This window comes from Adiantum capillus-veneris, chromosome 30 (genome assembly GCF_014529385.1).
Source record: "Adiantum capillus-veneris isolate H3 chromosome 30, ASM1452938v2, whole genome shotgun sequence".
NCBI classification, from domain to species: domain Eukaryota; kingdom Viridiplantae; phylum Streptophyta; class Polypodiopsida; order Polypodiales; family Pteridaceae; genus Adiantum; species Adiantum capillus-veneris.
This window is the reverse complement of record NC_140960.1, coordinates 25,251,431-25,270,834: the sequence shown is the minus strand read 5'-3', so window position 1 is coordinate 25,270,834 and position 19,404 is coordinate 25,251,431. Positions and strand designations below refer to the sequence as shown.

General features: G+C 45.5%; 1 protein-coding gene across 3 annotated transcripts in view; it reads left to right on the top strand.

The window, feature by feature from the left end:
- The first annotated feature begins 424 nt into the window (after positions 1 to 424).
- Positions 425 to 19,404, top strand: part of LOC147417686 (stress response protein) — a 29,528-nt gene continuing 10,548 nt past the window's right edge. The window contains exons 1-4 of one of the 3 annotated variants that reach the window (XM_086506769.1): positions 425 to 764; positions 1,375 to 1,476; positions 1,573 to 1,711; positions 1,788 to 1,825. In XM_086506769.1, the coding sequence (XP_086362895.1) occupies positions 672 to 764; positions 1,375 to 1,476; positions 1,573 to 1,711; positions 1,788 to 1,825 (372 nt within the window). In that variant the 5' untranslated portion in view covers positions 425 to 671. The remainder of the gene's footprint in view (positions 765 to 1,374; positions 1,477 to 1,572; positions 1,712 to 1,787; positions 1,826 to 19,404) is intronic. The other 2 variants (XM_086506770.1, XM_086506771.1) reach the window with 2 other exon arrangements.

The following is a 19,404-nucleotide window of genomic DNA, read 5'->3' as shown; positions in this document are numbered from 1 at the left end:
CACTTTCTGTCTCTAACTTCACTCCTACATATCAACTCAATTCAAGTGCAGCTAATGAAGCACTATACTTAATAAATAAAGATAGTAATTCTGTGTGTGTGTGTGTGTGTGTGTGTGTGTGTGAGAGAGAGAGAGAGAGAGAGAGAGAGAGAGAGAGAGAGAGAGAGAGAGAGAGCGCAATAGGTGCAAAAGCGAAGAGAATGGTGTTGGATTTTCCAATCTCAAGATTGAGCATTAAAGGACAATCCATGATTTGAAGACACCCACTGAAAACCATCATTTCTTTGTCTCCAAAGCTAAAAAGACCCAACCAAACACAGGATTTTGCCTTTTGCAGGCCAACTAGTGATATATACGTCAATAAGTGACACCGTTATAGAGTTAATTAGGTTTAATTATTTCGATCAAAGATATAGAAACTAATAACTTCAATAACTCAACTGCCGGGTCTCCTTGATCACCACTTCACTCTCCTCCTCCTGTTGCAACCGTGTGCCTCCCAGAAGATAGCGAGCGAGCGAGCGAGCGAGAGGTGTGCGCGTTTATGTGCGCGTCCGAGACATAACACACACACTCACACACACAGAGAGAGAGAGAGAGAGAGAGAGAGAGAGAGAGAGAGAGAGAGAGAGAGAGAGAGAGAGAGAGAGGCAGGCAGGCAGGCGGACGCCATGGGGAAAAACCAGGCGTACAAGGCTATGCAAAGGGCAAAAATGGCCACTCAAACGGGCCCAGGTGGAACTGAGGACGTAGAAGATGGAATGGTACGTCTTTTTCCCTGCAAGTCGCTTGCAGTTTACAAACATACGCATTTGCACGGGTCAGGTTTTGCATTTTCACATGCACGTGCAAGTAGCTTTGCCATTGCTTTCCTTTTGGATCACTGTTGTTGCAGATTTTTTTTGAATCTATTGCTTTTTTATGGTGATCATTGTCATAAAAATTGTGCTGAATGGAAGAGCCTTATCTGATAAATGTGATGTGATGCATGAGATTATGTTTTTTTTTTTTTTTGGAACAACTGGATGGTGATGCTTTTGCGGCTTGAATTTGGATTCGACCATTTTTTGCGGGATTATTCCCAATTGGGACATTGCATTCAATAACATATTGTGTAGGCAGGGTTTCTGTGTAACCAACTAGACATTTTGCATAAAAGAGGCATATATTAACACATTGAGATCTCCGTAATCTCATCACAAGAAGGTTGTAAAAACCAATATCCCAATGGTAATCGACTGCCAACGATAGTAAAAAGGGATTGATGCTTTAAAATGTGCAATTTGATGCATATTTTTTTCATTGTGGCAAGCATTCTGCTAGAAGTGCTAGCATGTATTTTACTTGGACTGCTTTTAACAAGGCCCATCACAGATGGATGGATCATTTCATTCACCAGAGTGGCATGCTGCCCGATTAGCTAGCCTTCAAACATCTCACACTATTACATGGGAAGAGTACAAGCGGAGGCAAAAGGCAAGTTACTTTTGTTTTCTTTTGTTAGTGTTGTACTATGTGTGAAAGCTGTTTCCATGAATGTCCTAAAGCGTGACACACAATAAGGTGTCCCAGGATGAAGCAAAGAAGAAAGAGGAGCAAGAAGATGGCGAAGTTCGACTTATGAAGGAGTACAGAGCCCAGCTTGATGCAGAGCGTGCATGCAAGCTTGCACGTGGCATTAACCACGGTGATAAAAAGTTATCCTCCAAAGGTTTGTTGAGTTGTGTTTAGATGTGGCTACATACTAGTATGTGACCAGCGCTCACACATTGACTGGAATTTGATAGGAAAGAAAGGGAAGGACGACAAGGAGAGGAGAAAGAAGGTACTTATACTTTTCAATCCATTACGTGCTCTGTTAATGATATAACTGAAATTTTCTGTTTAAAAGGTATCTTTGTCAAGTATACGTATCAATAGACGTGTCAATGGATCAACGGCATTGTTTGAGCAAATTCCTTGCACAGCTTGAGTGCTATTGGAGCATATCAAAGGAGAGCTACAGGAGCTAACTCCATCCCCTTTGAGCTAGAGGCTGAACGTTGTTGATTTGTACTTGAGATAATACAAGAAGTTCCTTAAGGGTAGGGACAAAGATTGTGTAACTCTCTTTTATGTGTGTGTGCGCATGTGCGCCTATCTCTATGTTTTGTATATCTTCTCATGTCAAAAAGTTAATGTTTTAGAAAAAGTTTATCTATTGGACACCTCGCTTTGGGAGGAGATATACAGTCCCAAATCTCACGTTCGCATTGCATTGGAGCTACGTGGCCAAGCTACTACTATAGTTTAGCGCCGGTCTTAGTTTAGCTTAGGATCTAGCTTGGCACTTTGTGAGCCTCTAGAAGGACGTGCATGATCAGGCAGGGCATAGTTGCATACCCTCACTTGCACAGTATAGTGTCACGTGCACATGTCTCTCTGTGCCCCGTGGACATGCTTCATCGACCTCTAAAGCCGGTTTTCCACCTATTCCTAGATAGGAGTGTCTAGAATCCTAGGAGGATTAGTATTGGCAATTTTGTGAGCATGTTCGCAGGACTTGCATGTCCAAACGAGTCCATTAGATTAGGTTTTGCAGTTTTGGAACCCTCTTGCATAAATGGTTTGTACACGCGTTTTGACAGATGTTATTACACTACGGTTGGGAACTGGCATGACTTGCATGTAGTTTTAGGTTAGAGGAATCCAACGAGCCATTCCCCGTATCGATCGAATTCTCGGGTGGGCAAATGCGGGCGACAATTTCACCCAGAAACTAACCCCCCGGTCAAACTTACTAATAAATCATTTTTATGATTTATTTGTAGGAATTCGACAGAGGTTTTACCCTACTTGAGCCTTAGTTGATTTATAACCTCAAATCCTAGCCTATAAAGGGAGCCAGGCAGCCCATCGATTGGACAAGTTGTAGAGAGCGCCAGTTGTAGGAAGCACTAGCGTTAGTAGAACCATCAACGTTTTGTAGATTCACATAGCGATGTCGTTTCAGCCAGCATTTTACAGATTTCAGCCCTATCGCTGCCATCCCTGCAGATCAGCCCCTAGCGTTTCAGTTTTCAGCCCTTCCCTCATTGGATTGGCACGGATCTACACTTGCTAGCCATCTTCGTTGCGGTCCGATACTTGGGCAGCCCATCGAGCCTCTCCTCGGCCATTCCCTCGCCGGCATCGAGTGATCCCATTTCTGTCCATCATCGTCATTGTCGAGATTTGCGTTCTCAGCCCTTCATTCGCTTACATCTGGAGCGCAATTCAGCCCCAGATCTACCCCTTGGTGGCCATCAACAATCCCACTGTAAGGTGCAGCAGAAGTGAATGTTAAACTTCCCTCAAGATGAGTGCTCCGAACTGTGCTCAAGGTTCCTTTTACTTATGGAAGGGAGAGCCTTCCGTTCCTTTAGAGAGAGAGTGCAAATGATCACAAACATAGTGGAAAACACTGTCAATGAAGGTGCTCAGACTGAGAGATAGAGAGAGAAGAATACGACACCAGAATGTTGTCAAACCCTCCTCCGAAGGCCCCACTCTCTACGGCGGGAGCGGTCTACTATTGATTGCACAAATCTCTACAATGCTTTGGACTTGCCGACGATGTCGACGACGAGATGGGCTGAAATTTGAAAACGCTAAGCAAATCTTTATCTGCTGAATTCTGACTCTATGTCAGTGACGACGGCGATGACGACGATGCAAAGATGACGCGTTGAAAATGCAGATGCTAAAATCTGCGTTTTCCGGGTTGAATCTGCAAACCTTGGCTGATCTGACTGTGCGGCGAGAATCTGCTCTGCGGGAAGGTGAGATCTGCGAGGTTTGGGGGTTCTATGGCGGAGTCACAATGCTGAAAACTGAAAACACTGGCTCAATGGGCTGATCTGACGCCATGGATCTGCAAAACGCCGGGGCTGATCTGCAAATAAAAAACGCTGGGCTGAATTGATGCTTGATGCAAAAATGCTAGCAAAAATGCCAGGCTAATTCTGCTGTTTTGCTAACGCTAGGGCTGATCTGCTGACGCTAGGACTGATCTGTGATCTACTGTCGCCAGGCTGCTGCATATACAAAACGCTAGGCTGAATCTGCACTTGAAGAAAACGTTGGGCTGTTCTTGGCTGAAAACGCTAAGGGAACATGCCGGGAGGGGGTCTTGCCGAGAAGGTGCCCGTTGAACGCTCGGTTCTTGCTGCCTCTTCTGCCAGAAAGTGCTAGCGCTAGTTTTCTTATATACTTGCTTAGCAAATTGCCCTACCCAGTTTCCCAACAAAAGTCACTTAATAATAATAAGTGAAAAATGGCTAAAATAGGGAAAATAGGTCTATGCATTGTAAAAATGCTCCCTATGGGTTCTGATGGTAATCTGATGATCATGCTGTGTGCAACTGGAGGATATGCATCTACTCTAAGTGCCTAGTCATGCACGGTCTGTGAACAAACTCACAAAAGTGCGAGAACACTTCCTAATCTAGGCTAACTGAACTGAACTGAACCAATGTCATGAAGTAGCTTGTCCACGTACACATAGGGTTAGATGTGCACGTGACACCCACATTGAGAAGGATAAAGTAACAAGAACAATCATTCAAGCTAAAAGTATAATGTGCTTTGGAAGTGAATGACGGTGTATGCTCGGGATGAGTGATCAGTGAGTGCTCAAGGTTCCTTTTACTTAGAGGAAGGGAGAGCCTTCCTTAGCTTAATGAGAGAATGTGAATGACCAAAACAAAAGAGAGTGGAGATTGTGAGAGAATAGTGTTGAGAGTGCTGGAGAGAGAGAGAGAGAGAGAGAAGAGATGACACCAGATGGGGTCCCAATGTCACGAGACGGGCACCACATGCCAACGGAAAAGAACAGACTGAAGAGACTTTTAGCACTTCAAATGACAACTGAATTTAAAGAGATGCATGACACACGAGACGGGGAGTGGCGGAGTTCCACCCCAAAGAGCACTGGCCCCAAACCTGGCGCCCCTTTCGGTATTTCTTTATATTGCTTGAACTCAGTACATTGCCGGTACTCCATCCTTTGTAGTTCACATGGAGCATGCGAGAGAATGAGCCCTTGGCTCATATTTAAAGGCCCTTGGCCTATGAAAAGCAGTTTACATGAAAAGCTATAAACTCAAAAGCATCAAACACATACTGAAAATTAGCCAATGTAATTTTAGGAAATCCGTACACCTGCCACGTTAGCATGCAGTGCAAAATATGGAAATCCATACAATATGCCACGTTAGTAGTCAACGCAAATTACAGAATTCCGTACTGTTCGTACAATTGCCACGTCATCAGCTTTTACGCGTGAGTGTATGTAGGTCCAACTTTATTCTTTGTGTCACTTGGGCCCCATCGGACGGGGTCCCATAAGTTGGCGGGAACTTCTCTTCTTCTTTTGCTGCTTCATCTTAGGGTTTAGGCCCCTCGATCGGGATCTGCAGGTTGGCTTCGTTCTTTAGTGGCTTGACACGTCAGCAATTTGACACCCAAACCCCCCTCCAAGGGCCCCCTTGTCTATTGCTAGAGAGGTATTTGCTTTAGATTGCACAAAGTTTGGTACAACGGTTCTAGATGTTGTGATGCTTGACGACGATGGTGACGGTGATGAGATTGGCGACGATGTCGAGGCTAAGGGCTGAAATCTGAAAACGCTAGGGATGCTGATGGGATCTTGCACATGCGGCGAGGTTACTGGGCCGAGCTGTTGTTGTCGGCACGCCTGAAAACTGAAAAATGTTGGCTGAACTGAGGGCTGAAAACTGTTTCTGTTGTGTTGCCGCGATGGAATGATCGACCGCGACGAAGGGAAGTTTGATCTGATGGCGTACTGCGGCGGTACACCGGGGATGAGCAAAATGCTGATGCCAAAAACGCTAGTGCTCCTCGAGAAAAACACTAGGGGAGGCTAGGTACTGCGGGTGCTGCTTGGTATTGCGTGGTGCTTCTTGCTCCTCTGTCTTCGGCCTTCTCCAAGCGCCCAAGACCTCCTTATATAGCTGCAAGAAGCTCGGTCGAGCAGTCTCTTGGAAGACCCCACAATTTGGTAGTTAAAAGATCACTTATTAATAAAATGCATGCAGGAGGTGGTTCACATGTAGTTTGGGAAAGATGGGTTCATGTGGAAAAAATGCTTATGTCGGGTATTGGGTACTGATGCTAGTGCTAATGGGTTGTGCAATCAGAATGAGACATAGAGCCTCAGTCACCACAACCTTGAGAGCTTTAAAGGCCTCAATGGCTCCCTCGGGCAAAACAACGCGTTGACGGCGAGTTTTCACCCCTTTCAAAGGTGCGGCAATGCGTGCCAAATTCTTTATATGCGAACTATATGCTTGACATAGACCTAAAAAAGAACGCACATCATATGCTGTTTTGGGCAAATCCCAAGTACGAACCTGTTCGACCTTTGCAGGGTCTAATCGGACACCGTCTGCAGAAATGATATAGGCCAGATAGGTAATTTCATGTCACATGACACATCCAACCCTATGTGTCCGTGGACAAGCTACAGCACGACAAGGGTTCAGTCAGTCCAGTCAGTCTAGAATAGGAAGTGTTCTGGCACTTTTGTGAGTGTTCGCAGACCGTGCATGCCCAGGCACTTAGTGTAGATGCATATCCTCTGGTTGCACACGACATGATCATAAGCATTCCCATCAGAATCCGTCAGAATCAGTCAGGGGAATTTTCCAGTGATTTTAGCCTATTTTCCCTATTTTTGACATTTTTCACTTATTAATTTAAGTGACTTTTGTTGGAAACTGAGTAGGGCAAATTGGGTAAGTTAATATATAAGCAAACCAAAGTTAGCACTAAATGGCAGAAGAGGCAGCAGGAGCACTCGCTCCACAGGCAACTTCTCAACAGAACCCCAAGCCCTAGCGTTTTTGCTCCACAGCAACCACCTAGCGTTTTTGGACCAGATTAGCTAGTGTTTTTGCTCTTGCAGATCCCTGGCGACAGAAGACTCAACAAGAGACCTAGCGTTTTGCAGTTGCAGGCCATCCGGCGACAACAGAACCATTTTCAGCCCTAGCGTTTTTGATTTGCAGATCAGCCCCAGTGTTTTGCAGATTTACCGCGACGGAACACCAAGAACCATCAGCGTTTTCAGTTTTCAGCCCTTAGACACCGCAGATCAAGTCCCGAACCTCGCAGATCTCACCTTCCCGCAGCAGATCCTCGCCGCATGGTCAGATCCAGCGAAGTTTGCAGTTTCAGCCCGGAAAACGCAGATGTCAGCATCTGCGTTTTTCAGCGCATCGTCGTCGTACTGTCGTCATCGGCATAGAGTCAGAATTCAGCAGATAAGATTTCTGACATCTGCGTTTTTCAGCGCATCGTCGTCGTACTGTCGTCATCGGCATAGAGTCAGAATTCAGCAGATAAGATTTGCAGATTTCAGCCATAAGCAGTTTCAGATTTCAGCCTGTCTCATCGTCGTCGACATCGTTGGCAAGTCCAAGCATTGTAGAGATTTGTGCAATCATAAGTAGACCACTCTCGCCATAGAGAGTGGGGCCTTCGGAGGAGGGTTTTACGTCTCTAGTGTCGTATTCTCTTCTCTATCTCTCAGTCTCATGCACTTCCATTCACAGTGTCCTTTCGCTTTGTTTGTGTCCATTGCACTCTCTCACTAAAGGAACGGAAGGCTCTCCCTTCCGTAAGTAAAAGGAACTTTGAGCACATTACGGAACACTCATCTTGAGAAAAGCAACATTCATTCCGCTGCACCTAACACTTTAGTTATAAAAAAATCCAATTTCTTAGTTGCAACGTACAATTGACACTCATCTAAACGGGCTAATACCTTTTCTACATCCCGTTCATGCTTTTCCCATGATCATAGTTACCCGGAACGTGGAATGGGAACGACGACGGTATCCTTGCGGAACGAGGGAAGGGCAAGCGGTTCGGAACGGGAACGGCGCGGAACGAGAGGCATAAAAACAGCCACATAATGCAATTTTAAGCTCTGTATGATTGAATAATAGTAGTGTCAGAATCCTTTGACTCTAATACTCACAAAAAACTTGATTTGAAGACCATTCAACCTTACTATGGCAAACGTGTGTTGTATGGACTTGAGAGCTTGAGAGGGGGGGAGGGACGCAGAGAGAGAGAGAGAGAGAGAGAGAGAGAGAGAGAGAGAGAGAGAGAGAGAGAGAGAGAGCTTGAAAATTGAGTCACGTGCACATGCATGTCCAGGCACTTAAGAGTAGTTGCATATCCTCTCGTTGCACACAACATGATCATCATCATGACAGTTAGTACCCATCATGAGCATTTTACAGTGCACAAAACCCATTTTCCCTATTTATCCATTTTTCACTTATTATTTAATAAGTGACTTTGTTGGGAAACTGAGTAGGGCAAATTTGCTAAGTGACTATATATAAAACCTAGCGCTAGCACTTTCTGGCAGAAGAGGCAGCAGAAGTTCCAGCAACTTGCAGTGCACCTTCTCAGCAAGACCGGCAAGAGGCCTAGCGTTTTCTAGCCAACAAGAAGTAGATAGCGTTTTGGTTGCAGACCAGCCTAGCATTTTCTACCACAGATTCAACATAGCGTTTTCAGCAGATAGCGTTTTTGGTTGCAGATCAGCCTAGCGTTTTCTACAAGAGAATCAGCCTAGCGTTTTCAGCAATTACCAGATCAGCCTTGGCGTTTTTGCTACACATCCACTGGCGTTTTCAGTTGTAGCACTTGACCTAGCGTTTTGCAGATTTCCGGTGTCAGATCAGCCCCTAGCATCTGCGTTTTCAGTTTTCAGCACTTACACAGCAGATCAGCCCCTAGCCTCGCAGATCTCACCTACTGCAACAGATCCTTGCCGTAGCGTCAGATCAGCCAACGTCTTCAGATTCAGCCCGCTGTCCGCAGATTTCAACATCTGCGTTTTCAGCGCATCGTCGTCGCGTCGCCACCATCGCCGTCCTCGCCGACACAGTGCTAGAATTCAGCAGTTAGCAGATTTCAGATTTTCAGCACTAGCGTTTTCAGATTTCAGCCCGTCCTCGTCGTCGTCATCATTGTTGTTGACATCGTCGGTTAAGTCCATTGCATCTAGACCATTGAATCAAATTTGTGCAATCAATAGCACAGACCTCTCTTGGGGCCCTTGGAGGAAAGTTTGAGAACCGTTTGGTGTCGTATTCTTCTCTCTCTCTCTCTCTCTCTCTCTCTCTCTCTCTCTCTCTCTCTCTCTCTCACTCTCGGCACCTTCATTCACAGTGTCATTCGCTTTGTTTGTATTATGTAATCATTGCACTCTCTCACTAAAGGAACGGAAGGCTCTCCCTTCCGTAAGTAAAAGGAACCCTTGAGTGCAGTTCGGAGCACTCATCTTGAGCAAAGTTCAAAGTTCACTTCCGCTGCACCTTACATTGGTATCAGAGCTTTGGCAGTGTTCTGTATCACTCAAGGAAAGAACCACATATTTTTTTCTTTTTTTGGCTTGTTGCGGTCGCACGTATCGATTCCTAATCGTGTTTTGAAGAGTGACAGGTAACCCAAGAAAGAAGAGCTTGTCCGGCCTCCCCTTGTTCCTCTTTTCACTCATTGAGAGTCGACCGTGCACTTAGCGGCCGGCCAATCAACGTGAGGTGGAAAAAAGCAACTTTGGTGTGAGCGCAAGGCCGCCAAGGGGGCGCCCACAGGGAAGAGTCGAGCTCAGGTAAGAGAAAAGCCTTTTCAAACACCGATTGCAAGCTATAGAACCTCAAGAACCTCAAGAACTCAAGAACCTCAAGACCTCAAGATTCTAAAGAACCTCAAGAACTCAAGTTCCTCGCGAAATTAAGTACCCAAGATCTCAATGTATGGTCATCACCCGAAGCGGAATGGATACTTTGCGTGAAGGTGATGAGCATGGAGGTGGTGAAGAAGAATTTTCCCCACTAGGAGGTTTTTCTGACCCTCCCCCTTCCCCATCTACGCCACGGGTTGTGCCAAATCCTATGGAGGCTTTGGCCAAGTCGATGATGGACATGATGCTACAACAAGAGACGCAATGCGTCACCTTTGATCGTGAGCGCGAGCAAGCGCGCTTGGCAGCCGAAGAAAGAAGGGTAGCCTTGGAGCGTGAGCGTGAGCGTGACTCCTGAGCAAGCGCGCATGGCGGCTGAAGAGAGACGAGTGGCCTTGGAATTAGAACGTGAGGCGCAGAGAGACCAACGCATGCAAGAGTTGGTCCTACAGGTACTCACCTCGAAGTCCGAGCCACTCAAGGACCTGGGCGAATCATCAGGTAGCACAAGTCGAGAAGCAGATTCCAACAACCCCGTCGTGGAGAAGTTGACATGCAATAAGTATGACGGTAAGATGGATGCTAATGTTATTTTCTTGGTTGCATCAATTTAATGCTTATTTTGCAACGACTAAGAAAACAGAAAATAGCAAGGTTTTGACGGCAGCCATGTATCTTGCCGGTGATGCCATTAATTGGTATCATGCGTGGCAAGAGGTACAGTTGGCCGCACATCTAGAGGAAGCCGAGGAAGGCGTGTCCCTTTCCTTCAATTGGGCCGACTTCCAAGACAAGCTCAAGGCGTTGTTCTTGCCACCTCAATACCTAGCGCGGTTAAAGGAAGATTGGCGCAATCTCAAGCAAAATGGTACCCTAGTTATGTCCTTTTCTAACCGTGTTTTGCAGCTTGACACCTAATTACGCAAATCGGATGCGAAGCGCAAAGAGGCTTTTATTTTCGGGTTGGACGACTATCAGGTTTGATGTCAAAGTCTTCGACTCCGTAGATCTCAACAAGGCGGTAGCGATTGCTCTCGCACAGGAGATGAAGCACAACAAAGTAAAGCCTAAGGAGAACAAGTCTTCTCATAGTACGTCTCAGAACCCATAGAACCGTAAGAACGGTAACTCTTCTAGCCAATATTCCTCTAATCTTGCAGAAAAGAACTCTCAAAATGAAATTAAGGGTAAAGCTAACACACTTGCTAAACCGAAGCTCACCCCAGATGAAAAAGCTGCACAAGGATTTTTAGGAGGATACATAACGGCAGAAGAATAAGTCATTTATTCTAGGGAAGGTCGTTGTTATCAATGTCACGTCAAGGGCCATATAAAGAGCACATGTCCTAAGAACCAATTCAACGAACCTAAAGAATCCATAGAACCCACAAAACCCACATCCTTGGTTAATGCCATAAATAAGAACACTAGTGTGTCCTAAGTTTCTCACGATCATCCAGTTGATGAGTCTCTCATGAAGTGTTATGGTCATGTGAATGGTCAACACATGGTGGTCTTGTTTGATTCAGGTAGTATGCATGATGTAATTGGTGCCTCTTGTCGAAAGAGTCCGCTTGGAGGTTAGCAAGACATCTCCTCTCGAGATGTTGGGCCTCGCTCCCGGTATGGACTCTCTCATTACACGAGAGTGCCTTGATGTGTTATTCACTGTTCAACAAGCGTCCTTCCGCAGAAAATTTGTAGTTTCTCCTCTTTCAGGATGTGATATGATTTTGGGCATTAGATGGTTTTGTGAGCATAACCCTCTCATTGATTGGACAGACAATACTCTCACTTTCAATGCCAAAAGTGACTCTCCCATTATCATTCGTGGGGAAGAAGTTATTCATTCTTCACCTCTCATTTCTAATGTGTAGGCGAAGCTTGAAAAGAACCAGGAGAAGGAGACTCTCTCAGTCTTTTCTTCTCCAAAGCACAACACACATGTTTTGCATGATAAAGATGTGATTGTTCACAAGGATGATGGTTTAGATGATGCTTTTTCTAGTGAAGCTAACCTCATTGCAGATACGATCAATCACAAAGAACCGATCTTGACTCTCGAGTCGAGGTCCAAGGAACCCACTCAAGAAGTATTGTGTGATTGCATGATTAGTCAGCACGCATTGTTCGAGTGTTTCATTCGTGACGGTTTCTTATATTTTCGTCACCGTCTTTACGTGTTCCCTTTTCATAGGCGTGCCGTATTGTACAATGCACATGATTCACTCATGGATGAGCACGGATGTATGCGGATCACTCTCTGATCACTCTCAAAAAGAAAAAAAGTTTGTATTCAAGGAATTCACATTCCATGTCTCTTCCTTGGCATGACACAATCTCAGAAAGAGCACAAGAAAGATTGTCCATCAAGCATCGGCATTTCCGTTGTGATTTAATTCCTGAAACCACCTCTAACACAAAATCATGAACATGCCCATTCCATGTAGAGTGATTGGAAAAAGACTATTCTTCCTAAAAGACTGTGCATGCAATGCAGATAAACAAATGACAGAGTGTCAAACCGTTCGCCAAACACACACAAGATTCGATCTCACGTTTTGTGTGTGTTTGGCGAACGGTTTGACACTCTGTCATTTGTTTATCTGCATTGCATGCACAGTCTTTTAGGAAGAATAGTCTTTTTCCAATCACTCTACATGGAATGGGCATGTTCATGATTTTGTGTTAGAGGTGGTTTCAGGAATTTTCCTCCTCGGAGATTCTTGAAGAAGGTAGAGGCACGACCAGTGACGAAGTTGGAGCATCCAAGCAGCCAGAGATCACTTTGTTGCTTTCGGCGTGGCCCAAAGAAGCAAGCATTGCAGACCTTCATGAAGTTCACGTATCACACGACCCACGCATCAAAGTGGGCCGACGAAGAGTCCTTCGCAGGATACCCAGAGTTGTTGGCAGACTACAAGGTAGCCATGCAGCTCGGTGCCAATACCTCACTTTGAAAAAAGGAGGGGATGTCACGTGCACATCTAACCCTATGTGCATGTGGACAAGCTACTTTAGGTCCAGGGTTTAGGTCAGCTTAGGAAGTGTTATGGCACCTTTGTGAGCCGCCTGTGCGCAGGCCGTGCACGTCCAGGCACTTAGAGTAGTTGCATATCCTCTGGTTGCACACAGGATGATCATCAGCATGACAGTCAGTACCCATCATGAGCATTTTACAGTGCACAAAACCCATTTTCCCTATTTATCCATTTTTCACTTATTATTTAATAAGTGACTTTGTTGGGAAACTGAGTAGGGCAAATTTGCTAAGTGACTATTGTCACGTGACACATCCAACCCTATGTGTCCGTGGACAAGCTACACCATAACAGGGTTCCCGTCAAGTCCAGTTAGTCTAGATTAGAAGTGATCTGGCACTTTTGTGAGTCTATTCGTAGACCGTGCATGTCCAGTCACTTAGTGTAGATGCATATCCTCTGGTTACACACCGCATAAGCATAAGCATTCCCATTAGAATCCATCAGAGTCAATTTGGGGAATTTTCCAGTGACTTTAGCCTATTTTCCCTATTTTTGGCATTTTTTCACTTATTTATTAAGTGACTTTTTTTGGGAATTGAGTAGGGCAAATTGGGTAAGTTAATATATAAGCAAACCCAAGTTAGCACTCTTTGGTAGATGAGCAAGGAGCACAACAGGCCTTTGGCAGCAGGTACTCCCCTCTCTCAGCAAGAAACCCTCAAGCACCCCATCAGCCTAGCGTTTTTCCTCATCGCCAATCACCTCCCTTGCCTTGGCGTTTTTCAGTAGATCCGGCTCGCAGTGCTACCCAAACACCTAGCGTTTTTGACCTCCGCTGCAAGCTGCAAATTACCAGCGTTTTCAGCATCAAGTCGCAACAGATAGGCAGCATTTTCAGCCCTCAAAAACAGCAGCACTTCAACGTTTTTATTAGGCTACTGCAGCGTTTTTCAGCAGCATAAAAACAGCCCTGAAATCAGCGTTTCAATTCGTAGCAGATTTCAGCCTTGAGCGTTTTTGGGACAGCAGCTAGAAGGTTGCAGATTTCAGCCCTTAGGACATTGTCGCCATCCCCGTCGTCGTCACCGATATAGCCTCGAGTTGCATCAGTCCATGCATCATCATTGTACCCCTTTGTGCAATCAATAGTAGACCACTCTCGCCGACGAGAGTGGGGCCTTCGGAGGAGGGTTTTACAACGTCTCTGGTGTCGTATCTCTCTTCTCTCTATCTCTCAGTCTCATACACTTGCACGCACAGTGTCCACTCACTTCATTCGTGATCATAGCACTCTCCATTAAGAACGGAAGGCTCTCCCTTCCATAAGAACTAAAAGGAACCTTGAGTAAATATGGATCACTCATCTTGAGAAAGAACAACATTCATTCCGCTGCACCTTACATTGGTATCAGAGCTTTGGCAGTGTTCTGTATCACTCAAGGAAAGAACCACAAGAATCAAAAGAAATTTTTTTGCTTGTTGCGGTCGCACGAACCCAAGTTCTCTTGGGCGTGTCGATTCCTAATCGTGTTTTTGAAGAGTGACAGGAATCCCAAGAAAGAAGGGCTTGTCCAGCCTCTCCTTGTGTCTCTTTTCACTCATTGAGAGCGGACCGTGCACTTAGCGGCCGGCCAATCGACGTGAGGTGGGAAAAAGAAACCTTGGTGTGAGCGCAAGGCCGGAAAGGGGTGCGCCCGCAGAAAGGAGTAGAACTCGGGTGAAGAGAAGATCCTTCTCAAACACGGTTTGCAAGCGAAAGAAAACCTCAAGAACCCAAGATCCTCAAGACCCCAAGACCCCAAGTTCCTCGTGAACTTAAGAACCAAAGATCATAGTGCATAGTCGTCACCCGAAGCGGAATGGATACTTCGCACTCAAGTGATGAGCATGAGAGAGGCAACCAAGAGTTTTCTCCACCAAGAGCTTTTTCCAACCCTCCCCCTTCGCCATCTACGCCACAAAGTATACCAAACCCTATGGAGATGATGGTCAAGTCGATGTTGGACATGATGGCCCAACAACAAGAAGCGACTCGCCTTGCGCTGGCACAAGAAGCCACTCGCATTGCTTTGTAACACGAGCGCGAAGAACGAAATGAAAGAAATGCAAGACAACAACAAGAAGCGAATCGAATTGCGTTGGCACAACAAGAAGCAAATTGCATTGCTTTCGAGTGCGAGCGCGATGAACGAAACGAACGACAAGTAGAAAGGGAGGCCGAGCGTGAGGCTCAAAGAGAGCTACGCACTCAAGAATTGATTCGACAAGTGCTAGCCTCGAAGTCTGAACCAGCCAAAGATCGTGGGAGTTCCTCAAGTGGCACTAGCCACGATGCGGAGTCCAACATCCCAGTCACCGAGAAGTTGACTTTCAGTAAGTATGATGGTAAGATGGATGCTACGGCTATTCATTCTTGGTTGCATCAATTCAATGCTTGACAGCAGCTATGTACCTTGCCGGTGATGCCATTAATTGGTACCATGCATGGCAAGAGGCACAGCTCGCCGCGCACCTAGAGGAAGCCCACGAATTCATGCCCCTCTCCTTTAGTTGGGCTGATTTCCAAGACAAGCTCAAGGCGCGGTTTATGCCACCTCAGTACCTAGCACGATTGAAAGAGGATTGACGCAATCTCAAGCAACATGGTATGCTAGTCTTGTCTTTCTCTAACCGTCTTTTGCAGCTCGGAACTCAATTACGCAAATCGGATGATGAGCGCAAAGAGGCTTTTCTCTTTGGGTTAGACGAATACATCAAGTTTGATGTCGAAGTCTTTGACCCCGCGGATCTCAACAAGGCAGTAGCGATCGCTCTCTCCCAAGAGATGAAGCACAACAAGGGAAAGCCCAAGGAGAACAAGACTTCTCAAGGAACCTCTCAGAATTCTCAAAACACGCAGAATGGTAAGAACGGTAAGAATGGTAAGAATGGTAATTCTTCTAGTCCTTCTTCCTCTAATTCCTCGGAAAAGAACTCTAACAATGAATCTAAGGGTAAATGTCACAAAGTGATGACGTGGCGGACAGCAGAAACCCTAATTTCTGCCAGAAACCCTAAAATTCCTGCAAACCCTAATTTTTGCCAAAAACCCTAAATTCCGGAAATCGCGGAGGCGGATTATTAATTTAAATTTTTTTTTTTTTTTTTTTTTTTTGGAAAATGATAAGCGACGCGAATTTTGCTTTTGCTTTTTTTTATAAAAAAAAAAGAGAAAAGACTCTCTAAGAGAGAGAGAGAACTGATGCTTTTGATTTTAAAAGCTTTTGGGGCTCTGCTTTTGGGCATCCCTTGTAACCTTTAAATTAGTGGTGAGGGCCTCACTTCTCAGAGCATCTGGACGCAGAGTCTGAGAGTGAAACCCTAACCGCTCTCTTGTACTTTGATGATTGATTAATACAAAAAGAAATACCGAAAGGGGCGCCAGTCTTTGGGGCCAATATCTCTAGGCACGGAACTCCGCCGGGCTAGTGCAAATCTATTGTGATCTGTGAATTGTTTTGAAGTGGTTATTTGGTGCTGTCGCGGTTGATTCTTGACATGGAGTGTCCAAGTTTGTTACAGTGGTATCAGAGCACGGCCGATTTCTCTTCTACGGGAAATCCGATCCCCGAATTTTTTTTCCGCGGCACCTATGGCTTCAGGCAATGATCAGTTGACTCCCTTTGCATCTGGAGATGCGGGCTGGGATCACAACGAAGATTCAGACAGAGAGTATGGCCCGCCTCGGCCTACTCAGGCGGAGCAAACAGAGATGGAGCGTCGTCAATTGATTGGCGATGCAACAAAGATGATGCTCAATTTTGTCAAGGACCCGAAGATGGTAAAATATATGAACCAGACCTCTTTGGAAGAGGTACAGACAGAGTGGCAGAGAACCACAACACCACTCCCGAAACCCGCTCTCAAGAAACCTTCTGCCTCCAAGAAATATACGGAGAAGGAACTGGAGAACGTGGTTGATGCACGGATTGCTCAGCTTTTTGATGCGCAAATGAAAGCCAAAAAGCACGGCAAAAAGCAGAACAAAGGTACTGACTTCCCGGGATATTTGGGTCGTCAGTCGACATTCGACAAAGCAAAGAAACGGAAGAAGCGTGTTCGATTTGAAGGAGTACCCAGTTCTTCTTCTTCTTCTTCTGACAGTTCTTCTAGCTCCTCGGATTAGAGCGAAGAAGACAGAAAAAGCAAAAAGCGAAGCCAGACACAAAGCTTCGGAAAGGGCAAGAAAAAGGCAAAGAAGGCTACATCTCGCCCAGAGACTGACAGTTCTACTGAGGACTCGTCTACAGACAGCTCAGATTCCGATGACGGAAAGTTTTATGCGAACAAGAAGAATTTTTACAAAGTCAACCAGTATGACTTTCTCGAAGATAAAAGCAAGAAAGTCCGAGAGTTTAAGGAAGGTGGCCACTCGATCAAGTTTGATACTTTTCAGGATACTCAGATGCTTCGAAGGCTTTGTCTTTTGTACAGCAGTTTGACATCGCTTTCGCGGGAGGACGCTATTCAGAGCACTCCAAGATTCGGAGAGCTGCCTCTTACTTTAAGTGGAATGCTCGTACTTGGTGGTCCACGCTTCTATTAAGCAAGACTGTGCCAGTTACATGGCTGAAATTCAAGAGGCTTTTTATTTCTTCTTGGTTGACTCAAGAGTTTGAGCGAGATATACGAGCTGCTTGGAACCATCTTCGGATGACCAAGAGCGATACAGTGAATTCTTATTGTGAAAGATTCTGGAGCTCTTTTCTACCCGCCTCTTCATTCAAGAAGATCTCGTTCAGAGAACAGATTGAGCGGTTTACCTTGGGTCTACCTACAGAGATCCGAGATCACTGCTTGGAACAGAAGTCAGCTTCTATTCAGGAGTTGATGAGTCATGCGAAGCGGGGCTTTGCCATTCACTCTGGCAGTCTGACCTACCCCACAGATGAGGCCATGACACAACGAGCCGAACAGACTTCTGGGAATGAAAGTAGAATGAAAAAGAGCAACCCAGAGAAAAAAAAAAAGGATGCACGACCCAAGCTTACTCCTGAGGAGAGAGCTCGCTTCATCAGAGAGGGGAAGTGCTTTGGATGCGGGAAACATGGACATATTTCCGCAAAGTGCCCTGATAAGGCACAGAAAGAACAGAATGATAAAGACGACGACAGGTCTGAGAGTTCGAGAGCAGCTGAGGAATGTGGCAGAAAAGGCAGATAGAAAAGCAGAACTGGTACCACATGGCGTGGGACTTGCACCGAATCAAATGAATGAAAGTACAAACTTTGCCGTTTTTTTTTGGGGCAAAGTGAAGGATCAGGAAGCTCTTTTGAAGGAGCCAAGGCCAACTTCTTTTCACTTGGAATTGGCGGCTCGATTTGGAACTGCGCCCGACAGACTGACGCCACTGGCGGAGGTAGTTCGACTGGCACCCGGATGGGATGTTGCCATTACACCGAGCATTGGCAAACTTCGTTTGCAATGACAGGGGTGTTCAGGGCACGTGAGTGACGTTCTACTCGGGATCCCTTGGTACCACAAGAACTACGCCGTGGTTGACTACCGGGCCGAGAAAGCGACTTTGATAAATGAAGGGCTTAGAGATTGTACTTGATGAACTTCAGTTTTCTTACTCATTCTTTTGGGAGAACTGAACGATGGATAAAAGTTGAATATGTTTTGACTTGAAGAAAAGAACGCCAAGATTTTTTTTTTCTCCACGCTCATGCCGATTGCTTTTGAGAGGGCCTGAAGATCATACCATTGATGTGATATCTGGAAGCACACCACCGAATCGGCCACCTTATTGTGTGAGCCGAGTACAGAATGAAAAGATTATGAACTCAGTGAAAGACCTCTTGGAAAAGGGTCTTGTCCAGCTTAGTACTTCACCGTATTGCTCTCCAGTGTTGTTGATTTTGAAGAAAGACAGATCTTGGAGAATGTGCATCGATTATAGCACTCTCAACGAAATCACCATCAAGAACAGATTTCCGATTCCTAGGATCGATGATATACTCGACAGGTTACAGGGATCCTCGTGCTTTAGCAGGATTGACTTGAAGAGTGGATATCATCAGATCAGGATAGCGCCAGGAGATGTCTACAAGACAGCTTTTCGGACGACTTTTGGGTTATTTGAGTTTTTGGTGATGCCTTTTGGCTTAACCAATGCTCCTGCGACATTTAACCGGATGATGGACAGGATTTTTCGAGAGTACAGGCTATTTGTTGGCACTTTCTTTGACGACATCATTGTTTTCTAGAAGAATGAGGCAGAACACAGAGATCATCTGCTTCAAGTCTTTTAGGCATTACGAGATCACACGCTAGTGATTAATGCAAAGAAAAGTGAATTTTTTCCTACCATGGATACACTTTTTGGGACACATTGTGTCAGCAACACAACAGGAGTGCAAATGGACCCGACCAAGATAGAGACTATCCGTGATTGGCCCGATTTGAGGAATGTCCATGAAGTTAGAAGCTTCTTGGGACTATGTTCATACTACAGGCGGTTCATACGAAAGTTTGCAGAGGTTGCTTCCCCTTTGCATATCTTGACACAGAAAGGAGTACCTTTTTCGTGGGGACCCACAGAGGTGACTGCCTTTCAGACATTGAAAGAGAAATTGACTACGGGACCTATTTTGACTTTGCCGGACTTGCAGAAGTCATTCGAAGTATATTGTG